This window comes from Anopheles ziemanni, chromosome 2 (assembly GCF_943734765.1).
Source record: "Anopheles ziemanni chromosome 2, idAnoZiCoDA_A2_x.2, whole genome shotgun sequence".
Classification (NCBI taxonomy): Eukaryota; Metazoa; Arthropoda; class Insecta; order Diptera; family Culicidae; genus Anopheles; species Anopheles ziemanni.
Genome location: NC_080705.1, coordinates 8,983,216 through 9,004,094, shown reverse-complemented (window position 1 = coordinate 9,004,094; position 20,879 = coordinate 8,983,216). Strand labels below are relative to the sequence as shown.

The following is a 20,879-nucleotide window of genomic DNA, read 5'->3' as shown; positions in this document are numbered from 1 at the left end:
TTGAATTTTTCAGGTGCGAGTCTTAACCTTTTCAAATGTCAGTTTGGACTAAATGATGCTACCTGGGGTAATGTTCACGTACCTTGACCAAGCAGTTGAAAACAAATCCCTTTGGCGAAGAAGTTAGTTTTGAGATCATACGACTACTTGGCCGTATTGTTTTCCCTACTCTACGAATCTATAAAACTAAACCAGTTGTATTATATAGTTGCAATGTTGAATATTCGAGGCCCGGAGCTAACCGAGCTGGCTCTCGAGATCCTGAACTATCGGATGTACGACCGGAATGGCGCCTCGTGTGATTCAATTTCCCAGCTGATCGAGCACCATCAGTCCTCCCAAGATGCGCCAGAAGACCACACAAAGCCAACGGGCAAACGAAGCCAGCCTTCGAGTAGCAGGCAGGAGCAGGAAAGTAGCTTCATGAAGGAGTTTGAGATATCGAATGTGCACACGGTACTGGACGATCCGACCCAGTTTGCCGAGACCCAAATGGTGTCGTTTCTAGCGCAGCTACAGCAGCGGATAATGCAGACGAGCACGATGAACGTACGCAGCAAGCGGCAGGCGAAGGAAATGATCGAGGGAAACTCCAAACTCAACCAGAAAGAGGTAGTCGTCTTCTGTGCCCAGGTGCGGAAGTCTTGCACGAAGGCGATACGAGCAACGGAGGAGGAATTCAAACGGGAAAGGAAAAGCAAAGGTCAGTCCGCTTGGCAAATGGGTGTGCGATATTTGTTACAATAATTTGGGCTCTGTTTTTCCGTCCTTGTAGAAAAAGTCAACCGTAAAAGCAAAAGAGAGAGAGTAAATGAACTGCTGGAGGAATTCAATATGCTACTACAGCTGCTTAAAATTGTGCTCGACGATATGCCCGAGGACTGGCAGGATCTGGACAGGATACTGAGGCTATTGCGGACGTCGAATGAATCATTGCAGTTCATTCAGTAAACATTTTCATAGTTCATGGAAGTCGACAGAACTTTCCAAATGTAAATTAAGAAGCTTGAGGAAAAGCGTTAAATAATAAAAAAAAAAAAATTTGTAGAAAAGTTCAATACAACGTGTTCGGCTCATTGCAGTCGACTCCAAAACGCAGTCCGGGTCCAAAACGCTTTTCGCCCCGCTCATCATTTTATTTAAGAAAAAAGGATTCCAGGTCCGTCTCAATTTGCTGCCGGTCAGACGACCGGCTCTGGTTGAAATACCAGGAGCAAAGAACCTGCCAGGAGGTAGCACGTGCTGCACTCTGGTGCCGTCTCGCCCTTAGGATGACTAGATATGGCGTCTCGCTCGCACGCGTTGTGAGATTCCTGACTGTAGGCTTCCTGCTGCCGAACATGCTGCCCTGGTATCAGAAACGAAATATCATCATCGCGAGATTCGATTCGCCGAGATTGCGAAATCGGCGGGAATGATGAAATTTACCAGCGAGGATGTATTATGAAAATAATTGGAAATGTTGGGAACTTCCACGAACTTGTTTGGGGGCTCATTTTAGTTTACCTTTAAATTAAAAGACACTGTTTAAAAACAGTTGAATTTATTTTAATATGCTTAAAAGCTTTAGTAGATTGTACTTAAGCGAAGTGATATGAAAAAGTGTTAATTAATTAACCAGGTTTTGCTATGCTTCGTTCAAACACATTTTTATTGAGCTGTTTCACACTCTTTCTCACAACTTCCTCAAACGTCTCACAATGTTTTTCTTTCTTTCCAGCTTTACTTTTTATTAAATAAATCTTTATGCGCTACCCATGTGCTTATCATACAAGCTTTACTTACGTTTGTCGTTTCCTTTTCCTATCCTAACGTACATACAACAAATCATTGATCGTACTTTATCGTGTCATGATTCGGGGGGGATTTGATGTCCTTTTATAAATCTGCGATCTCAAGGTGCTACAATTTGCTCTTCCTTTAATTCTTTTGCTTTTTTTTTGCCTACCCAAAGACAAACCAATAATCCATTTAGAATTCTTACGTGAGTTCACTTCACACTTTACTAAGGGATTCCTGGGGAAGAATTGGCGATCATCCGGTGGATATCGTGCCTTCATCAAAGTGTAAACCAAAGTTCGTCCGGTAAAGTGAAACCATTTGCACCCCATGGTGTCGCTCCCGAGGTGTGTTTTAACAGTGTCGGAGATATTGGTTCGCGCAGCAATAAGGATAAGGAAATTGATATCTATTAACTAAAATCCATCAAGGAGAAAACGATACATTTCGTAAATGTATCGCCCGAAAGGCGGTTCTCATTCGTAATTCTTTTGTTTCGTAATTTCTAGCAAAATTAATAAATGTTGAAAAACTTCCCGCCGAGGTCCGATGTGGCGGAGGAAAAGTTACTACTTTACACATAAAGGGGGGGTCACACTTCTTGCCCTTCTTGCCTTCCTGTATCGTGTTTGTTTTGCACCGTGGTCGTTCGGTCGTCCTGGTTGGTTTATCACAAATTCCGGTAATACTTTGGTCGTCGTTGCCTGTGGCAACTTCGCAGCCATAGTTTTTTTTTTCATCAACTTTCTTTGCCTTTGTTTCTTCGCCACCTTCGCCTACTTGATCGTATTGTAGATGTTGTCTTCGATGGGACTAGAGACGACGGACGAGCAGCGACTGGTGCTGGAGCTGGCGCTCGTGATGTTTCCCCCGCCGGCCGGATTGAGGCTAACCGAGCCGGACCCGGCCGCACTGTCACACGGTGGCACATTAATCCGTATGCTAACGAAGCGCTTCTCGGGCCGAACGACCGTTACTAAGGGATGGTTCGGCGGAGGAGGCACCGGAGACGTTCGACTGCTGCTCCGGCTGTTGTCGGTGGTGATGGTGGTGGTGGTGGTGGTGGAGAGTGCCGGACCGAGTGCCGTCGGACTGTCGGCGGCACAGATTTCGGCGTAGATTCCTTCCGTTGGTACGCCACCGAGTTCGGGCCCGTCCTGGAGGAGGATCGAATCACGTACGCTACTGTACGGCAGATCGTCGAGGATGTTTCGCTCCGTGCGGAATGGAACCGGTTCTTGCAGCGAGACTACTTTCGTTCGCTTCTCGCGGGCCACATTGCGTTCGGTGTCCTGTTGTGGCACAACGACGCCACGGTCGTCGTTCCCGTTGTCATCCATCATGCCGTGCATGTAGCGAAGGTCTTCGAACGAGAGAATCACTTCACCGTTCGAAGCCCGGGCACCCTTCGCTGACGGCATCCCCATGGACGATCGATTGCCTTTGGGCGGGGTGGGTCGGGATCCGTTCGAGGCCAGATGCAACAGCTGCTGGATGCTGGAGGAGGACTTGCTGTACTGCTTCGTCTTCACGTGGAACTCGCTGTACAGCTTTTGCGTCATGAACGATTGTTGGTTGCTGCTGTGACGGAGTGGGAAGAACAGCGTGTCACCGAGTTCCGAAGAGGTTGTCTGATCCTCCTGCTCACGGTCATCGTCCCCCCGGAGCGAACCGGACACGTGATGCGGTGGCACAAGGTCCGGTTTGTTCTTTCCTCCGGTGGACGATTTCTGCTCAATGTGCTGCAGCGAAAGACACTTCTCACGAATCCCGCCGCCGTGATGATGCTGCTCGAGTTCACCCCGACCGGTGGACGGATTGTGGCTTACGAGCGTGTTTCCGGCATCGTCGTAACCTCCGCTGATCATATCGGAACTGTTGGCACGCGACGAAAGCATCCCGAGCGTACCGAAACGCTCCTGAATCAGCTTCGACATGTCCTTGTACCGGTCCAGGCTGGTCCGCTTATCCCACTCGTCGTCGGCCGATATTGCCCCACTACCGGCGGCACCCGAGCTACGTCCAAGTCCCTTAAACCACCGGCCCGTGGAAGCTTTCTTGGACGCGTTCCCCGTACTTGCGCCGTTCGGTGTAAACACCTTCATCTTCTCGTTGTTACGCAACCCACCGGAAGTGGCCGGAAGCGAGTGTGGCTGCTGTCCCTGATGATCGTCCATCCCGTGAAGCGTCCGATGGTCATCCACCAAACTATGGTGTTGCTGCTGCTGCTGCTGGAGGTCTGCTTCGATCGCCGCCCGGCCACTGCATTCGAGACTTTCCAGGTCATTTTTAGTTAAAAATATGATGGAATCTTCCTTCTCGTGGCCGGAACCGTTGCGATCGTGATTACCACCGGATCCACCACCTCCACCGCCGAACAGCCGGCCAAACTTCCGCAACACATCCACACTCCTGGACTCCCTCGGATTTCCACCACCACCACTAACGTTCGATCCGAGCGAACTCGGACCCGTCTGCTGGCCCAGGGATGCCAGTCCACCACCGGCGGACGAGTGTCGCGTGGGCGATACCGTCACCTGCATCTGCAGCTGCTGCAGCAGCTCGAGTGCGTTCGTCTCCGACTCGACCAGGCGCAAGAAGTTATCGCACGAGAACTGGCAGAACTTCAGCACCGTCTGCACGTTCGGGTTGAGGAACATGTGCTGCTCGTTCTCGAAGCCCATCGTGCACTTGGCGAACTTCATCTGCGGCGTCAGGTGCAGCTTGGTGAGGGTCAGTGTCGTCGTGAGCTGCTGCTCGTCCAGCGGACACGCAATGATAAAGTTTTCCTCGCTTGCCTTCGCGATCGTCACGTATTCTGTGTGGAGCGGAGAATGATCATTAGCGTGGTGGAATAATTTGAGACATTTCGAGCATAAAAGCCGGTCGACCACACATGACTCGACTTTGGTCTTTGGAGGACACTTACCAGGCACCGTCGAGGGCATCCCGGCCAGGGGCGATATGAGCTTCAGATTGAGCGGCAGACTGACATCCGACTGCATGATAAATCCGATGCGATGGACGCAGTCCCTGCTCAGCTGCTTCGGTTTCCGGTGGCCGCCGTTTGCCAGATGTCCGTGACCACCGCTACTGCTGCTCGTGTTGTTCCCGCTGTGCAGACCACCGTGCGCCGGTGTGCCGAAGCTTCCGTGCTTCTGCAACATTGGCGCACTGTTGTGCTGTTCGATTTCGTAGAACTTTCCCTTGGCCGACAGCGAAACGTAGTAGATCTGATAAAAGCCAGCAGAAAAAAAGAGGGTCAGTTCACCGCCGACTACCCAAGGATGCACCCTACCCCACCGTACCTGCCGATTGTCGTCCAGTAGCTGCGCGTACTTGCCACGCTCCTTTTCGCGCCCACCGATACTCCCGGCACCACCACCGGCCAACGCTGGATCCTTGTGACTAGAGGACGACGACGACTTGTGATCACCGTCCTGGAAGACGGCCAGCAGTCGGTACACCTGGCCCGCCTTGGCCGTCGCCTTCACGTAGTGCGTTTTGTGGCTAAAGTTGTCTCCTGTCGAAGAAGGGAAAGAAAGGGAACGTTAGCTAGACTCGTCCTCTCCAGGGGGACAACTGATTAATTGTATCCCTTACCCTGCGACTCGGTGTAGGCGGAGAGGTTTTCCAGCGAGAGAAACTTGTACACCTGGTCCCGCACGAGCTGTACGATCGTCGTGTAGATGGTGGCCGTCGGGGCGCCCTTGTCGTTTATAAAGGAGAAGTAACCTGAAGCGAAAAGAGGAAACAAAATTAGGTAAATAGTAAAATCATTAATCGGGGTTACAGGGTTTCGATCCATATAATGGAATGTTTCACTAGGTAGAGAGAACATTTCAAAAGCATAGGTTATATTTTCAACCGGTTGCGAGAACTTTGCAATCATATAGGGGAATGTTTCAGACAGCTAAGGGAATCGTGCAAATCTACCGGGGAGCTTCTGACACATTCCCCTATATGATTACAAAGTTCTCTCAACCGGTTGAAAATATTCCCTGTGCGTTTAAAATATTATCTCTACCTAGTGAAACATTCCATTATATGGATCGAAACACTGTATGCTATTGGTCGTATCCTCGTTTTTTGCTGTTTTGCAACATTTATTACAATGTAATGTCAGGTACTACTATTAACTATTTTCTGCACCGTGATGTTGGTTGTATTTTTATTTGGTATCTTTAAAAGCCCAAAGACGGACTGGACATTAAATCAAACCCATTGTTATGGCCAGACCACAAAAAAAGTACAGGTTTATGACACCGATTAGAGACAAACCTCATATCCCACATTAGGAGTTATCTATGGCTTCCCATTGGAAAAATGCCACCGTAATAATGGAATCTGCTAAGTAACTGGTGTTTCCCATCCGTTCTCCTGCTACTAGCTGATTGCTACCTTCCAATGGCCACTCGTTTGTTGCTGTGTTTTTTCTACCCTTTGACCATTTGTCAGCGATCGTTTCCCACATTAGCATATCAACGGAACGGCGTAAGTTATGTTACCGTCTCCCCTATGCTGGACACGGCCGTTCGTTGTTGTGGACCGCGTGCTTCGATCGTTCCCAGATTTCCCCCCTTTGACGATCGTTAAAATGACAGATAATTAAAGAATGCATGCGTTTCTCTTTATTCCCACCCACGGAAAACGGACGGTGCTACCGTTCCGGGGGAGCTTCTGAAGATTAAAAGAGCTTTCCTTAGCGCTTATTGTCTTTCCCCTGGGTGATGTATAGTAGTAGGGCGGTCGTCACACATGCCCAGGTGCTCTGTTGCATAATGAACTGCTTCGAATGATGATGATTTTTAGCAGAAGATTTGAAAACTCGAAAGGTAGCCATATTGCAATACATTTGCCTTTTTACCCCGATGTGTTCCCGGCGAGGAAAGAAGAAATACTCATCAACATGCAAACAAATGGCTCTATTATGAGAAAGCCATGGGGACAAGTTCCCGTGTGGGAGTCGAACGATCTAAAAAGTAATTAGGCTAACGAGCCAAAGATGGTGTTTCTGAACATTTGCTACGTTCCTCTCTTATGCCCCGAGAAAAAACACAGTTCATAAATTGCTATCAACATGAAAACCGTGGTAAACTGTTGAAATTTCGTGTCAACTAATAAGGCTATCCCGTTTCGTGAGCAAATCCGTATCTTAATTTAATTTCATTAATTGTCTCCAGTAATAGCCGGTCGTATAAGATAGTGTTTGATGTATGAGGATGATCCGCAAATGTCTACTGTATTACGCAGTAGGTTTTGTATTGATACACTTGATATGCATAATTTAACAATCGTGTAGATAGCCTTATTTGTGGAGTGGAGAAGATCATTGCGATTTAGAGCAAAGACTAGAGTTTTGGCAACCAAGAAACGGGCGGTATATAGATGATCCCTTTCGGTGGGATTCGATTGTAGTTGCTTGAACCGCAAACACTGGCCAACGAAACAGATGAGAATTTATTTTAAAAGTTCACACAAGAAAAATGCTTCCCTTTCCCGGGAACAGCTGTTGGGGCAGATGGCGTAAAGGTTTGCGCTAGGAACTGTGTGAAATTGGTTGCAGCTCGCAACACATTGCAATTATCCCATGAGCAAAGAGGCAATTCGTGTACAAAGAAATAACGCAATGTTTGCGCATAGTTTTTAAAATACTGCGAACATTGAATAAGCTGACAAAAGATGCAAACAAGAGTGATACTATACATCATATTTAGTGCAGAAATAAATTAAATAATTTCACCAAAACTTGGTTAGTATTTTATCTTTCAAGCTGGATAACGTTAATGTAAGTTAAACTTGAACTAAGATTTACACGATCTTCACCTTAAACCTGACACTTGCCCGCCCTTCTCGGGCTTGAAACCAACACAGGTTCGCCACCGTTCAAAGTATTCATGATCACTGAAACTCGATCAACTGGTGCACGGATTCCAAGCGGCCACGGAATACAAGCACCGATGGTGTCGAACCGCCCGGAAGATCTCGAGATCGTCATCGGCGTACACAAACAATGGATGCCAACCGCGGGACGGTCGGTCGTTCGTTCCATCGTTCAAGTTCAGGCAATGATATGCGGGTTTTGCCACCCGCCTCGGTGCAGTTCCTCCCCCCGGGACTTTGGCACTTTGGTGGTAATTGACGATTCATCCCGGTACGCCCTCGATGCGCTCATCGATCGGCGGTTTTGCATCGGTTCGTGCGTTCGTTCGGGTGTTGTGCAGCTTTGCGGTACATATTACGATCCGTGCGGTAATGAGGCGTCGTACGGACGAACAATGCATCAGAATGGACCGATGCGCTCCCCCAATGAGCCCCAGGGGTGCAAAGGGAAAGAAAAGGAATAGGAAAACTGTCATGCACGAGCAATAGACACAATAATTTGCCTCCACGGGTTGATAAAGTCTTGGAACGAACGGTGCAAAAACGATGATATATGAAACCCTACAATTATTTAGCTTGATTAATCACCAGGGAGAATTTTGTTGGATATCTTCATAACGTTTCAATTTACGATGTCGTTTAGATGTGATTGGGGCCTATTAAAAATTGGACTTATTTTTTTGCATATTTAAGATTGAGTTGTGCTAATGAGTTAGATCGTAGCAAATAGAAAGTCGTTTGTTTTGAATAATGTCTATAAGAAAAAGAAAAACCTAACATGGTTTAGTAATAATTTACTATATGAAAAGAGAAAACTATTGAAAAGTTGCTATTAAACTTTAAAGTATCTTTTGAATACTATATGAAAAGAAAAAATATTTAAAGTTTAATGTTTGAAAAAGCAAACAAAGATTTTTTTTTTAATTTTCCAGTTATTTTGTAAGTTAGCGAAATTTATCTACTTGTGAGACATCCATTAAAAAATTAAATAATATTACACAAACTTATCAAACCACCAGTAAAGCGGTGGGTTTGGGGCCGTCGCCCGTGAATATCACCTCTATAGGGACGTAAATCTAAAATGCTAGGCGATCGGGGGTCCGACTCTGCGACAATGATCTACAAACGACCAACGTTGCCCACCTTCTTCCTTTCCGGTGCCTTGGTCCTGGCTTTGTCACTCGACACAATACGAAGAGGTGGTAATCTATCACATGCCGGAGCGCATGCCATGGAGCCTCCTAGCTGTTGCGGCGGCTCCATGTTTGATTAATGATGATGCGGACAAATTCTGTTCTGATACAGTACTTTTCCGCACCCCAAGGCTCCACCCAGGAGGGGGGGGTGTGGGCGCTTTTTTGCACATTCGCAGCCCATTATTAATGCAACGAGAGTTTGACGATGCATTTTTTTGTTTGATGCAATGAGAAAAAAACCAGCAACACGAGAAAAGAAGCGGGAGAGAAAGTCACTTGCGGGGTGGTTGCAAATGCACAAGACGAGACAAACACACACACACACACATAGCGAGAGGGTGGAAGATCGCAACGATGCGATAAATAATGGTGCACGGTTCGGTATGCAATTTTCCTTCCTTCCATATCTATCTCCGCCGTTTCGCGCGCTCAATTAAAAATGCATCGTCATACTTTCGTGGGTTCCTCCGCCCGCCTGCGCTCCCCATTCCAAATTTTCCTCCCACTAGTAACTGGCTAGGCTGAAGGGTGTGTTTGATTTTTTTTCTTCCCCCTAGCTTGCCTTACTAGAACACTTCTTCGAGTAACCGTACCGATCTCATCGGAATGCATCTTCCCCAGTCCGCTGGAGCCCGATTGGGAGTTTCGCGAAGCGCGTGTATTATTGTGTTTTCCTTTGCATTATTCCTTTTCCACCCACGAAAAACAACAACCTCCCATGCGTGGAGGAGATGGGACCGGGGTAAAAACCGGGCCATCGGGCGGGGGTAAAGGGACGAGCGGCGCGCCGCTGCATAATGCAATTTTCATTGCCAATCCCAACAACGGAGATGGAGAGGAAAACCGCCGAGAGTTGATCGTCGGGGGCAGAAGGAGGGGGAGGGAGCGAACCCAATCGAACGAAACTGAATTATGCAAATGCTATCTTCGCTATGACCCTACGCAGCCACCGCATCCTCCAAGGGCTGCCCGTGTGGAGCGAAGGTTTGGCCATCGGGCCGAAGCGCGCCTCGATTGCGGAGGAATTGTAGCGCGATGCGTGGAAAATGGTTGAGAAATGGTGCGTCATCATCCGCCGATCCCTTGGCTACGGGTTTCCATTGGTTGGGGAAGGGTGGGGTTGTTTGGTAGGGGTTCTGTGGGTGGTTGCGCTGATCACGCGGAAAGCGATAATGCACTGGGGACTCCAAATCGGAGGCTTTTCGGTTCTGATGGTCAGCCCGAATTGCAATGAAGGAGAAAAATGGCCAGCGAAGAACGATTTCAAGTTTGCATTACAAAGCATTCACTAGAAGCGTTCCTAATTAGTTTTAGATGAGGTTTCTGGCAAAAAATAATAATAAAGAATATTTATTTAACTGTGAAGTAGTGAAAAGCTCATGACAGTCATATAACTTATTAAACAGTGAGAATTCCGAAAACAAAACAACAAGAATATAACAACAAATATAGTAGAGTTGCTGGAAGCGGAATTGAAAATAAGAAACATTGCAACTAAATATCTTTAACAACATTGTAAAAATAGAGGGAAAACTACCAATAATGAACAAACTTTAACAAAAAATGTTTAAAGCCCCTAGTTTTTAAACATTGTTCCATTTTCTCAAAGAGTTTTATTTTACGTTTTTCAGTTTTTGATAACCGAAAACACATCCAGACAATCTTTACGGTCGTAAAAAAAAATCGTGTCTCGGGTTATTAAAAAGCAAAATGTCGAAAACAAGCTATTTGAGTTGACAACATTATTTGAAAACTAAATGCGCCAATGATGAAAGAAAGCCGAACGCCAATCGTCGTGTGCATTTGATGATGCATTCGAAACGGGATCGCGTGTGGCCGCGAAACACGGATGGGTGCCAGACATTGCTCGTCACGCTCAAACGCTTCAACAACGACGCCTCTCTCGGTGGACCATATCATATCACAAGTGCGCACGGTTGACAGACAACAAACAAATTGTTGAACGCCGGTGATTCGGTGAAGAAATGGAAAAGCCGCTACGTGCGATAGTCACAAAATGTGAAAAAGAAATTCACTCTGATTAATAATCGGCTCCCGCGGACGCGAAGATGAAAACAACTGAAGAGGCCTCTTCTAATTAAACACGATCGTAAAGACAACGCAACCATGATATAATGAAAATTTGACCAAGAGCAATAAATCATTCTGCGGGGTAAGTTTTCACAACTACACACTGGTTGGGATAAATAGGTCAAAAGTAGTTCAAAAGAAACTTTCTTCTTTGGCGAAGCATAACAGATGTATGCTTTTTGATCCACTGTTGAATAACAAATGAATTTTTACCAGATATTAAATTGTGATAAAATGGGCTTTTGACATTTTGTGCTGAAGCATTTTCTTACCGGGAAAGTCCTGCGGTATCTTGTAGCCCTTCTTCCGGTTGGTGCCGGCCTTCGTGTTGAACACGTGGTAGCTCCGGTAGTTGCGCATGTACCGGTAGAGCAGGAACAGGTCCCCACCGCCGGCGGTCGATCCCTTGGACTTCTTCGACTTGGCCAGCTTCCCACCGGCGTTCATGAGCGCCTGTCCGGTGCCGTTCGGGCTACGCGACTCCGCCGTACTGCTCGACTCGGCCGAGCTCGACGAAGTCATCGTCTGGTCCCCGAGAGTGGCCGCCTGCGCCGAGGAGGTGTACGACAGCCGGATGACGCGCGGCAACGAGAACCGCTCGAGAAACTGATCCGCCAAGAGCGGCTCGTTCGAGCTCGGATCGTTCGAGCTCAGCTTCGAGCCCTTGCTTTCGCCGGTGGAACAGTCGCCGCCGCCGGACGACAGCGAGTTCAGCTTGTAGCGGTTCTGGCGCTGGCGCATCAGGGCCGCATTCTCCAGCTCGTTCCGGCGCGCCAGCCGCGCGTTCTCGAACTCCGCCACCGAGAACATGTTGGCGCTGGTGTCGTGCGAGTTGAAGCGGCGCAGCTTCGGTTTGTTCCCGTCCCGCCCGCCGCCGGCCGGCGAGAGGATCTGCAGCGGGAGGTTGGTCTGCGAGTTGAAGGTGGACGCCGCCAGCGAGTCGGTACCCGCTCCCGTTCCACCGGTTCCGCCAGCACCTCCTCCTCCGCCGAGGTGGCCGATTTTAGCCAGCAGAAACATCGGGCTCGGCTTCAGCTTGCCGCCGTTGGCTTTCTGCTTCTGAGGCGGCTGTTGTTGCTGCTGGAGTTGTTGCTGAAGCTGCAGCTGCTGCTGGTGCTGGAGCTGTTGCTGGTGCTGCGCCAGCTGCTTCTGCTGGGCGGCCGTCGGCTTCGGCATGTGCGGGCTCGATTCGATCAGCCAGTTCGCCAGGTGGCGCTGCCGCTCGAACTCGATGCTGGCGCGCTGCTGCAGGTCGGTCATCTTGAGTGCGTCGGTCATGATCAGTACTGCAAAGTGTAGAGAAGGGAATAAAACTAAATTAACGAACAGCTAGAAATGCATCCAACCGGTCTTAGACACGTTTGTGTCTCCGTGTTCGGTCAAAGGGCATTAATCAAACGTTCTTTCTCCCTTCACTCACGCCTGGTATGTCCTATACTGCCTAGGAAAGGTTTGCAACTCGCGCCAAACTCCACGAGACATAAGTACTTTCACCATCCTTCGGGTGCAGGTTCCATTTTTGTCTGGCCGTGGTGCGATTGGTGTCAAAACAAAAACACCAAAGCAAAACTTGGCCACAATCGGGTGATATACTTCCGTGTTGGTAAGCGCACGATGTTAAACATCCATACGGGGAAGGGGCACAGGGTTAGGAGGAATAGGAATGTGTATGTCCTTAGGTTAAATAATTAAAAAATACCTCAAACTCTTTCAAAATTGGATATAAACTAGAGTTGTGTAAATCAGATTCCGATTCATGAATCTGAATGAATCTCTGCCTTATAAGGGATTCATGAATCTTTCGTCGAGAGATTCATGAATCCCAAAGACACACCAAATGACGAAAAGTCACAAGCCAAAAATGGGTTGAGGGACCCCCTTTTTTTCTCCACGCCTATGAAAGAATCGAGGAGATTCATGACAGATCAATGAAAGATTCGCGAAGATTCATTAAGGTTTCGAAAGATTCATTAAGCTTTGAAGATTCGAATCCGCAAAGATTCATGAATCCATCTGAATGAATCTTAGGTGAAAGATTCATGTGAACGAATCTCGTCAAATGATTCATTAAGCACAACACAAATATAAACCAATCAAACATATTTTAAAAATTTTCTGCTGATTTCTGCCCAATATTTTATTCCGCTAGGAATGTAACAAATTTATTAAATTATGCACCATTCCACGAGACATCTTGTTGTTTCCTTCCATTAAATTTTCCCTGCGTGATCGTGATTGTGTCCGATGATCCAAACGCTGGCGAAACCGATCCCAACGACGGAGATAGGAAAAGTTGGTTGATTTAATGTGTGTGCTTTCGGTAAACATTCACATTTCTTCACAGACGGACGAATCGGGCGGACAGTACCCGGGACCACCAGACGAACGGCATGGCATGCAAGTGCGGTTTATCCGTGCAACGTATACCCCTCCCTCCCATTTGCCCACGCAAGAAAAAGGGTGAGGAGAACCATATCGTTTTATTTTCGAACCACCTTTTCCGAACAACATCCATGCACGCGGGCGAAAGGCAACGGAAAACGATTCGATTTGATTCGATTAGAGGGCCCCCCTTTCGAACGCCTCGGGTGTAGATTTGATTGAATGAGGATAATAAAACGAGAGCCGGTGTCAAACACTTCCCCCTCCGGTGAATCGATAATGTAATGCAATGTTGCGATTTCGATCGGACTGTGGAAGGGGACGCGGGAGGAGGAATTTAATATTCAATTATGTTGTCAAAGGATGTTTGGACGGGGTGGAATTGAGCCGTCACGTTTTTTTGGAAGGAAAGGTGTATGGTAATTTTCCTGCGTTGGCGAATGTTTGTTCTAACCCAGTTTTAATGTTTATGATTCAGGAAAGACAATCTCTAGTCACGAAACAACATGAGTACGAACATGCAAACAAGCAGAAAATTGAATACAAATAAAGTGAATCTCATTGACACTCGGTAGGTATGATTTTACCTAAATATTGGTCTAATCTTTCCTGTTTATATTTGAAATGCATTTGAGAGAAATAAAGTCACTTTTTCGGAACGAACGGAGATTATTAATCACTGAAAAATTAGCTACGAAAAAGGATAAAAAATAGTAATGGAGCACACTTCAATTACACATATAGCAAATGTGTTGCCAACACCTTTGTTCACTTTTGTCTACATGAAAGTTATCATCTTTTCCAATGTTCACAAAATGCCGGCCGGCTCATAGTTCGTCATTAACAGTCCTTTCAACACTCTTCCAAATTGCACTTTTCCAAATTAAACATCTTCACAAAACATATTTAAAAAGTTCTATAAACTGTGATAAGAACAAACACAAACGCTTACGCTTTGTATCACCACCGGGCGCGGAACGCTTGAAGAAGGACGTCTTTTTCCTTCTCTCCGCCTCCAGATTCACCACCAGTAGCACGTGCATCGTTCGTGTGTCTGTCTGAGGCCGTTGCTTCCCACCCGCTCGAAATTCCCGCACTTACTGACGAGCCCGGCCACGATCGGAATCGATCCAAGCTCCCAAGCGGCGTAGCAAACAAAAAAAAAAGGGTTGGATTAAATTGCAAGCGGACTGCTTGTGGAGAGCAACCCCCGTTCCCCGCGGAGGCCCGATGCTGATCACGTGGTGGTTCGTTTGATTCCGCGGCCACGACGATCGCTCATACACACAAACACACGCACACACGCAAAAAGGGTGCTGAGGGAAGCATAATCCGTACACTTGAGCGGACAGCAAGTGCGTGGGGTGGGAAGAAAGGGATGCTCGCCTTGCTGGGTGGATCAGTTTTGCGCCCCATCCCGCATCGAACATGGTTCGTGGATTATTAACTCGCTAATTTGCTAGTTTTCACTCCAATTAAGCGGACGAAAGTGATTGCCGAATCGATGATCGTCTTGCAAGGATGATCTGCTATCGTCTGAGCGTGTAGTAAATGGAGATTGTAAAGTAAAACATCTTTCGTAAAAGTAACTAACAGTGGTCAATATCAAATAAGTGTTCTACGTTTTGGAAAAAGGGACACATTTTTTTTTTTTAGAATTTAAAGTAAGCGTTTCAAAATTAATTTCTGTAAATATTTCTCTGCTTTATCTTGAGTCAATAAAAGCAAAGTATTGGAAACGGTGTGAACTATGCACGATAAGGGGTGTTTAATTGCATGAATAGTTTACTTTTCAAAGGGAAAAAATAGAGAAGGTTTCATAGATAAATAATTGGCATTTATCGTCCATAAACAGCTCATACCTGCACGCTCATGGAGTCCACACCCAACCACCGCCGTCTGAACAACATTTATATTGCACAAATATAAATTTTCCACAGATTCATTAAACTAATTGCCAAACGTTGAAAAGCGCAAGTCGCGGTTTTGCAAGTAGGGGGAAAAAAAAGAATTAATAATAGGGATGCAAAAACGTGAAAAACCTCGCCAACATGAATAAGCGTTCCAACGGATGCCAATCTTTCGTTGACCAACATGGGAAAAGCCACTCCGTGAAACGAATCTGCAGCGGCGCAATGATGCACTACGCACCGAGGCTCGATATTTCCATCTGTTTTAATTGAATGGGAAAGAAACATCACCGCTCGCGTCAAGGCGGCCGGGCTGCAGGCTGCATATTGCACCGAGTTTGCTTCTCAGTTTTGTTGCAACTCGCTTCGCAGACTTCTCCATCCTTTCTTCGCACGTCAGTGCTTAAACGATTCCCTTTTCCTCCGCGATCGAGTTGCATGTAGCAAAAAAAAAAAGGTTGCAACCTTCAAGATCACTACCACCACCACCAGCAAACCGAGGAACGGAAGGTAGGTGTACACGCCTGAGTCGAGTTTTGCAAACTTCTTGGGCCAAGCCAAGCCGGGCATCAAATGACGGTTCCATTTTCTCACCTTCGAGGCCACCCAGAGACAGGAAAGAAAAAAAAGAAGCGCAACTATTAAAAATTGTTTAATTGCATCTTTTGGACGGTGGCGCCCCGTCGGCGTGGCTACCAATGATGCCACCGATTACGGCCCATTGCTTGGCTCATCCGATCACAAAAACCGATGAAATTTGACCACAACAACGCGACGCCCGCAATTCGCAAGGGTGGTTTACTTCTTCTTCGTTATTGGAAACAGAAGAAGCACGTGGCGGGAAAGCGATCGGGGATTGATGATGTTGCACGGCACGTTTGTTTGGCGCCTATTTATTTCGTCTTATTTTTTTTCTGAAATATTTGGAATTCAAGTTTTCGGCAGGAAGGAAAACGCCCATAAACAATTCCAACTTCAATTCGGTGTTACTTACTCGTGTTGAATATTTTTTTTACTATTCCGACTCCAATTTCGGTCATTTTTTGTCCTTCCTAAATTTTTTCCCAATTATTGTCACCTTCCTGTCGTCAGCGAACTGAACCAGTTCCGTTTTTTGGCGCTTTACTTCCCAACAGCGCGTCCACGCAGCAGCATTCCAAACATTCCCCCCAAAAAAAAGTGCTGCACATCGGCAAAATTGTTTTACGTCAACTATGTATAATTCATGTGCGCTCGTCGCTTGAGCGTAGCTGAAACTTTTGCTTTCGAATCTTGTACCGCTTTACTTTCTTCTTCTGACTTGGGGTTTTATTTTCGCGTGCCCGCACCCATCCTCTTCTAATCACCGTCGTTGGGTGCGAGGGAGGTTTGGTTATGCATTTTGCATCAAAAAAACACGCGGAAAACGGGTGGTAAACAACGGCAATGGGGACACGACGCGGGGCCCGACACCAGCACTAAAAGGCCCCCGAAAGTTGCCGGTAGCCGCCGGGCGAAAAAATGATGATTTATATTGGCAAGGAAAGGGTGCATAATAAATGATGCACGGCGTGCACGCGCTCTCCGACGTCGGTGGACACACGAGCGGAGAAGATTTCACTTGCAGAGGCGGGATGGTGGAAGCACGATAGGACGATGAGGGAAAGCGGATCGGTAGTATGTGCAGCTAAGCGCAGGATCGGAAGCAAAACAGCGTGATCCTAGTTGAATATTAATCTGCCGGCTTAAGAGCTTAGCTGAATATTTAAAACTAAACTATGATTTTGTTCGCGCTTTCACAACATTCACTTTTATTTTCTTATTTTGAACAGTTGTAGTTCAAAGCTTTTAGTTTAGGCAGTTATACTAGAGCGTAAAGAGAATTTAATTCTTCACGCATTGTCAGGATGGTTAATTTAAATAGCCCCGTTGACCGCTTCGGGTTGAACATGAATAATTTAAGTTAATTTTATATTTTGAGCAATATAATTATGAAAATTACAATTCACATTAGCCACACAAAATGATTTCTACATCGTTCAGTACACTGAGAAATTCAATGGTCATATTATTTTATCACTTCATTTAAAAGAAAAAAGATGTAACGTAAGTTTTTGCGAGCAATATGATTAATTTAAGTGATAAAAAAACTACATAAAAAAACTTAAACTAAGTGATAAATTTACACAGAACAATCATACTATATCTATTTCCAAACAGTAAAAGGATTAAATGGTTGAAAACTAAAGGTGGAATCGCATACGGATTTGTTTATTTAACCATCGTTTTTTGCCATCAAGCGTTCATTTTCGATGAATTGGAAGCATTTTTCAATCGTTTTCGTCGATATAAATGGTTATTATAATCAGTAGAAACGATCGTTACTCCCAAAGTCTAATTTCCAGTTCCTAGGGTCTATGAAAATGGGCGATCGTTTATTTTTAACCATGGTTAACAAATCCGCATGCGATTCCACCTTAAGTTGAATAGTGGATATACACTATATCTTTCCAAAATTACGGTATGAAAAATAATAAAATACATATAAAAATTTCAAAAATCATACGAATTGTTTGCTATACGTAATGTTAGATTTAAGTACTGCTCACTAATTCACTAATTTCGGTATCGCTCACGCTAACTCGAGTAGAGCGTCTCCACTTCTATATGCTAATGATACGGTTGAGAACATTTTCCACTCATCATCCACCAGCAAAACGCCGTAAGTACACACTTAGGACAATTTTGCGCGCAGAAGTTTATCAAACTAATTGGGCCGCTTGATGAGCTCGATCCAGCTCCCTCCGGCGATGATGTAGCAATTCCGCCGACGGCCCACAGGAATCGTTACAAGACGTTATTTGTATCACTCGAAAACGGTTCCAAGTGCCTCCAGCTGGAAGAGTGCCTCTAATTCCCGATGAAATTATCCACCTTCCCTTCCCTCTCGGCACCGGGATGAAATCCGACCTAATGCAATACGCATCGCCGGCTAACGGGCGCACCACACAAACGCGTCTCAAAACCGACGCCACAGAGGCAAATTGATGCACTCGCCCGTCGTCGTTGAGTGCCGGCTCCTTCCTCTTCCGAGGACGTTGCGGGCGGTCGCGTCGGTACGCATCTGCATGGCGCACTCCATCTAATGAATAGCCAATTAGAGGAAGCACTAAAAGGTAAGCTTTATGTCGCTTGCATTCGCCTTGCCTCGAATAGACCGTCGTTGAGGGGGTAATAAAATGCACTCGACGCATCCATTGCGACGGAACGATGATGCGGTACATCAGCGAAAATGATGCACTCCAAGATAGGTGATGTGATATGCACACCCAAACCCTCCTCCACATCTCCACGATTCCGCTGTAGGAAAGACTTCTTCTAGAGCTGCACACGCACAAAGAACTCGTCCCAAGCCAGCAAAAAGGAGGTGTGCCACACGGTGCGACGCCGCTAATGAGGCTCGTTTCTATCTACTTTTTTATCGCAAAACGCGTACCATGAATCACGCGTGCCGAGAGTCGGGCGAATGTATGTATATCGGTGCATATTAATCATTATTGTTGTTCCTAGCTTACGACGATAAGCTCGGCCGGTGATTTGAAAAAGGCATTTGGCCTTTCTTGCGGTCTTTTCCGCCCGTTCAGCGGCGTATTTATCGTTTCGGCGAGGGAGAAATGCTTTATCATTGGGGTGGTGTGGTGTTTGGGAAAGGAAACATGTTCGAACTTGCGGCCATTAGAATCTTGCGAACAATAAATCTGCATACCGACCGTTGGAAGACATTAAAAGAAACCATTCGTGATGTTAAGTCATGCGGTGACGATAGATTGCACAACTTGTTTCAATCTGGCTCGTTTGGCGGTCATATTTGTATTCAAAATAAATTGATACTGTTATTGATTAAAACCAAAAAAAGTAAGGTGGCTATCAGCAAAACATTAAAAGTGTGGAAGAAGCTTGATTAAAAGGTTCAAACATGAAACATATTGTATAACACAACAACACTACTCGCCCAGTCGCTTATGACAGCATCTGGGTCGAAATCGTCGCTGCATTAGCAATTCCACTGCCGGAATTAATATTTTCACGCACTTTCCATTGCTTTTGCGCCCCACAAAACAATTGCGACCGACCGCCAGAAGAAACTTTCCATTTCGATTTCGCGTCTTTCGAAATCAATACCCGGTAGCCGCCGCAAAGAGAGTACACGTACACTTTACATAAAACAAAGATAAGCACGATTGAGCTCGATTCGAAAAACTGACATCACACGCGTACTTTGCCCCGGGTCGTTTCGTTCACGGTGAAGGATGATTGTTGTGTCTCAGCCCCATTTGCCTCCCCGGGTAACAACGTGCAGTAATCTTCTTCGCGCGGATGACGTCGACACGGCTCGAATGACAAAACCTGTCTCGCACCTCGATGGAATGCTGAGGAAGTTGGTTCGATGAATCACGAAGCGGTTCGGCGATAAAACGTTCAATGTTGTTTGGAATATTCGAGCCCCGGCTTGGAATTCCATCGCCTTGTACATGGGGTGAATTTTTGTGACGCAATTATTAAAAGTTTTTCGCAGAACTATTCACGTGTTTGCAAGAAATAGTGAAGTGGCATTAATTTGTCACTATGTCGTTGCAGCTTTTTTAACAGAGGATGAGTCAGCAGTAATGAATCAAAAAGTAAATGGAAATGTTGTAAAAATGTTTAATAAAGACGTATTTATTTACAATAAAAATAGGTAATGTGCAACCTTTCAAAAAAAAAAGAAAATGAAATCAAGAAAACAATAAACATAGAAATCAAATTAATTAGCAATGTACTATCTTCAAACAGAAGTAAAGTAAAGTAAAGAATTTTTCGAACAAAAAATAAGAGAGAAATTAATAAGAAACATAGAATTTTAAATCTATTACCACCTTGGCAAATTGAAAAGCTGATTGCACTGTTACCGTTCATACTGCTACGGCACTTCTCAATACAAATAGGTGAAAAAAGTGTCGATAAACATCCTTTTTCTTGTTGAAACTTTCACAAGGATGTGCGTCGCGTCGCTACGCTTCAACCAAGCGTAAAGGGGGTTATACTCAAATTGATCGAGGTCACTTTACGTCCGGAACGGGACAATATTGGCGACCTTAAAAACGAGAGTAAAAAGTTCCCTCAACATAACCCGATCATTTTGCGGGCACGCTTGGTTTGTTTTTATCGCATGTTGTGGAGCCTGTACTCGGTAAGATAAGCGCCTTTTTTCTGCTTGGACCAACTGCAATTTAACATTGTGTGCTCGTTTCGCGAAGCCACACGTGTACTTGTTCTCTCTCTCTCTGCCTTTGCAATTTTTCAACAGGATCCATCCAGTCCAACGCCTCGAGATGTGGATATGACTTGACCCAATGAAACTTTCACTTCGATAACTTGGTGCCACCGCTATTCATCAATCATCATCATCATCGCCATCATCGTGTCGTGTCGTTTACATAATCATGCATACGCGCATGTTTATGTTTTGTTTGGTGGTCTCCTTACATTTTCGACGCTTTTTTTGGCACCACGCGCCAACGTTGTGGCCCATTGGTTCTTTTGTGCAATAAGAAACACATTTCGTTTAAGAAAAATATTTGCACACAACAATCGGGGGGGCCAACAATTGGGTTTTCCT

General features: G+C 45.8%; 2 protein-coding genes across 2 annotated transcripts; one reads left to right on the top strand and one right to left on the bottom strand.

The window, feature by feature from the left end:
- The first annotated feature begins 144 nt into the window (after positions 1–144).
- Positions 145–955, top strand: LOC131287729 (uncharacterized). The gene is made up of 2 exons (XM_058316813.1): positions 145–703; positions 776–955. The coding sequence occupies exons 1-2, from the start codon at positions 214–216 to the stop codon at positions 949–951; spliced, it is 666 nt and encodes a 221-aa protein (XP_058172796.1). The 5' UTR covers positions 145–213; the 3' UTR covers positions 952–955.
- A 1,378-nt stretch (positions 956–2,333) lies between these two features.
- Positions 2,334–12,235, bottom strand: LOC131287687 (uncharacterized). The gene is made up of 5 exons (XM_058316767.1): positions 11,222–12,235; positions 5,383–5,514; positions 5,088–5,299; positions 4,709–5,012; positions 2,334–4,597 (listed from the first exon to the last, which is right to left on the bottom strand). Exons 1-5 carry the CDS (start codon positions 12,225–12,227, stop codon positions 2,556–2,558), a joined length of 3,696 nt encoding a protein of 1,231 aa, XP_058172750.1. The 5' UTR covers positions 12,228–12,235; the 3' UTR covers positions 2,334–2,555.
- Positions 12,236–20,879: the final 8,644 nt, after the last annotated feature.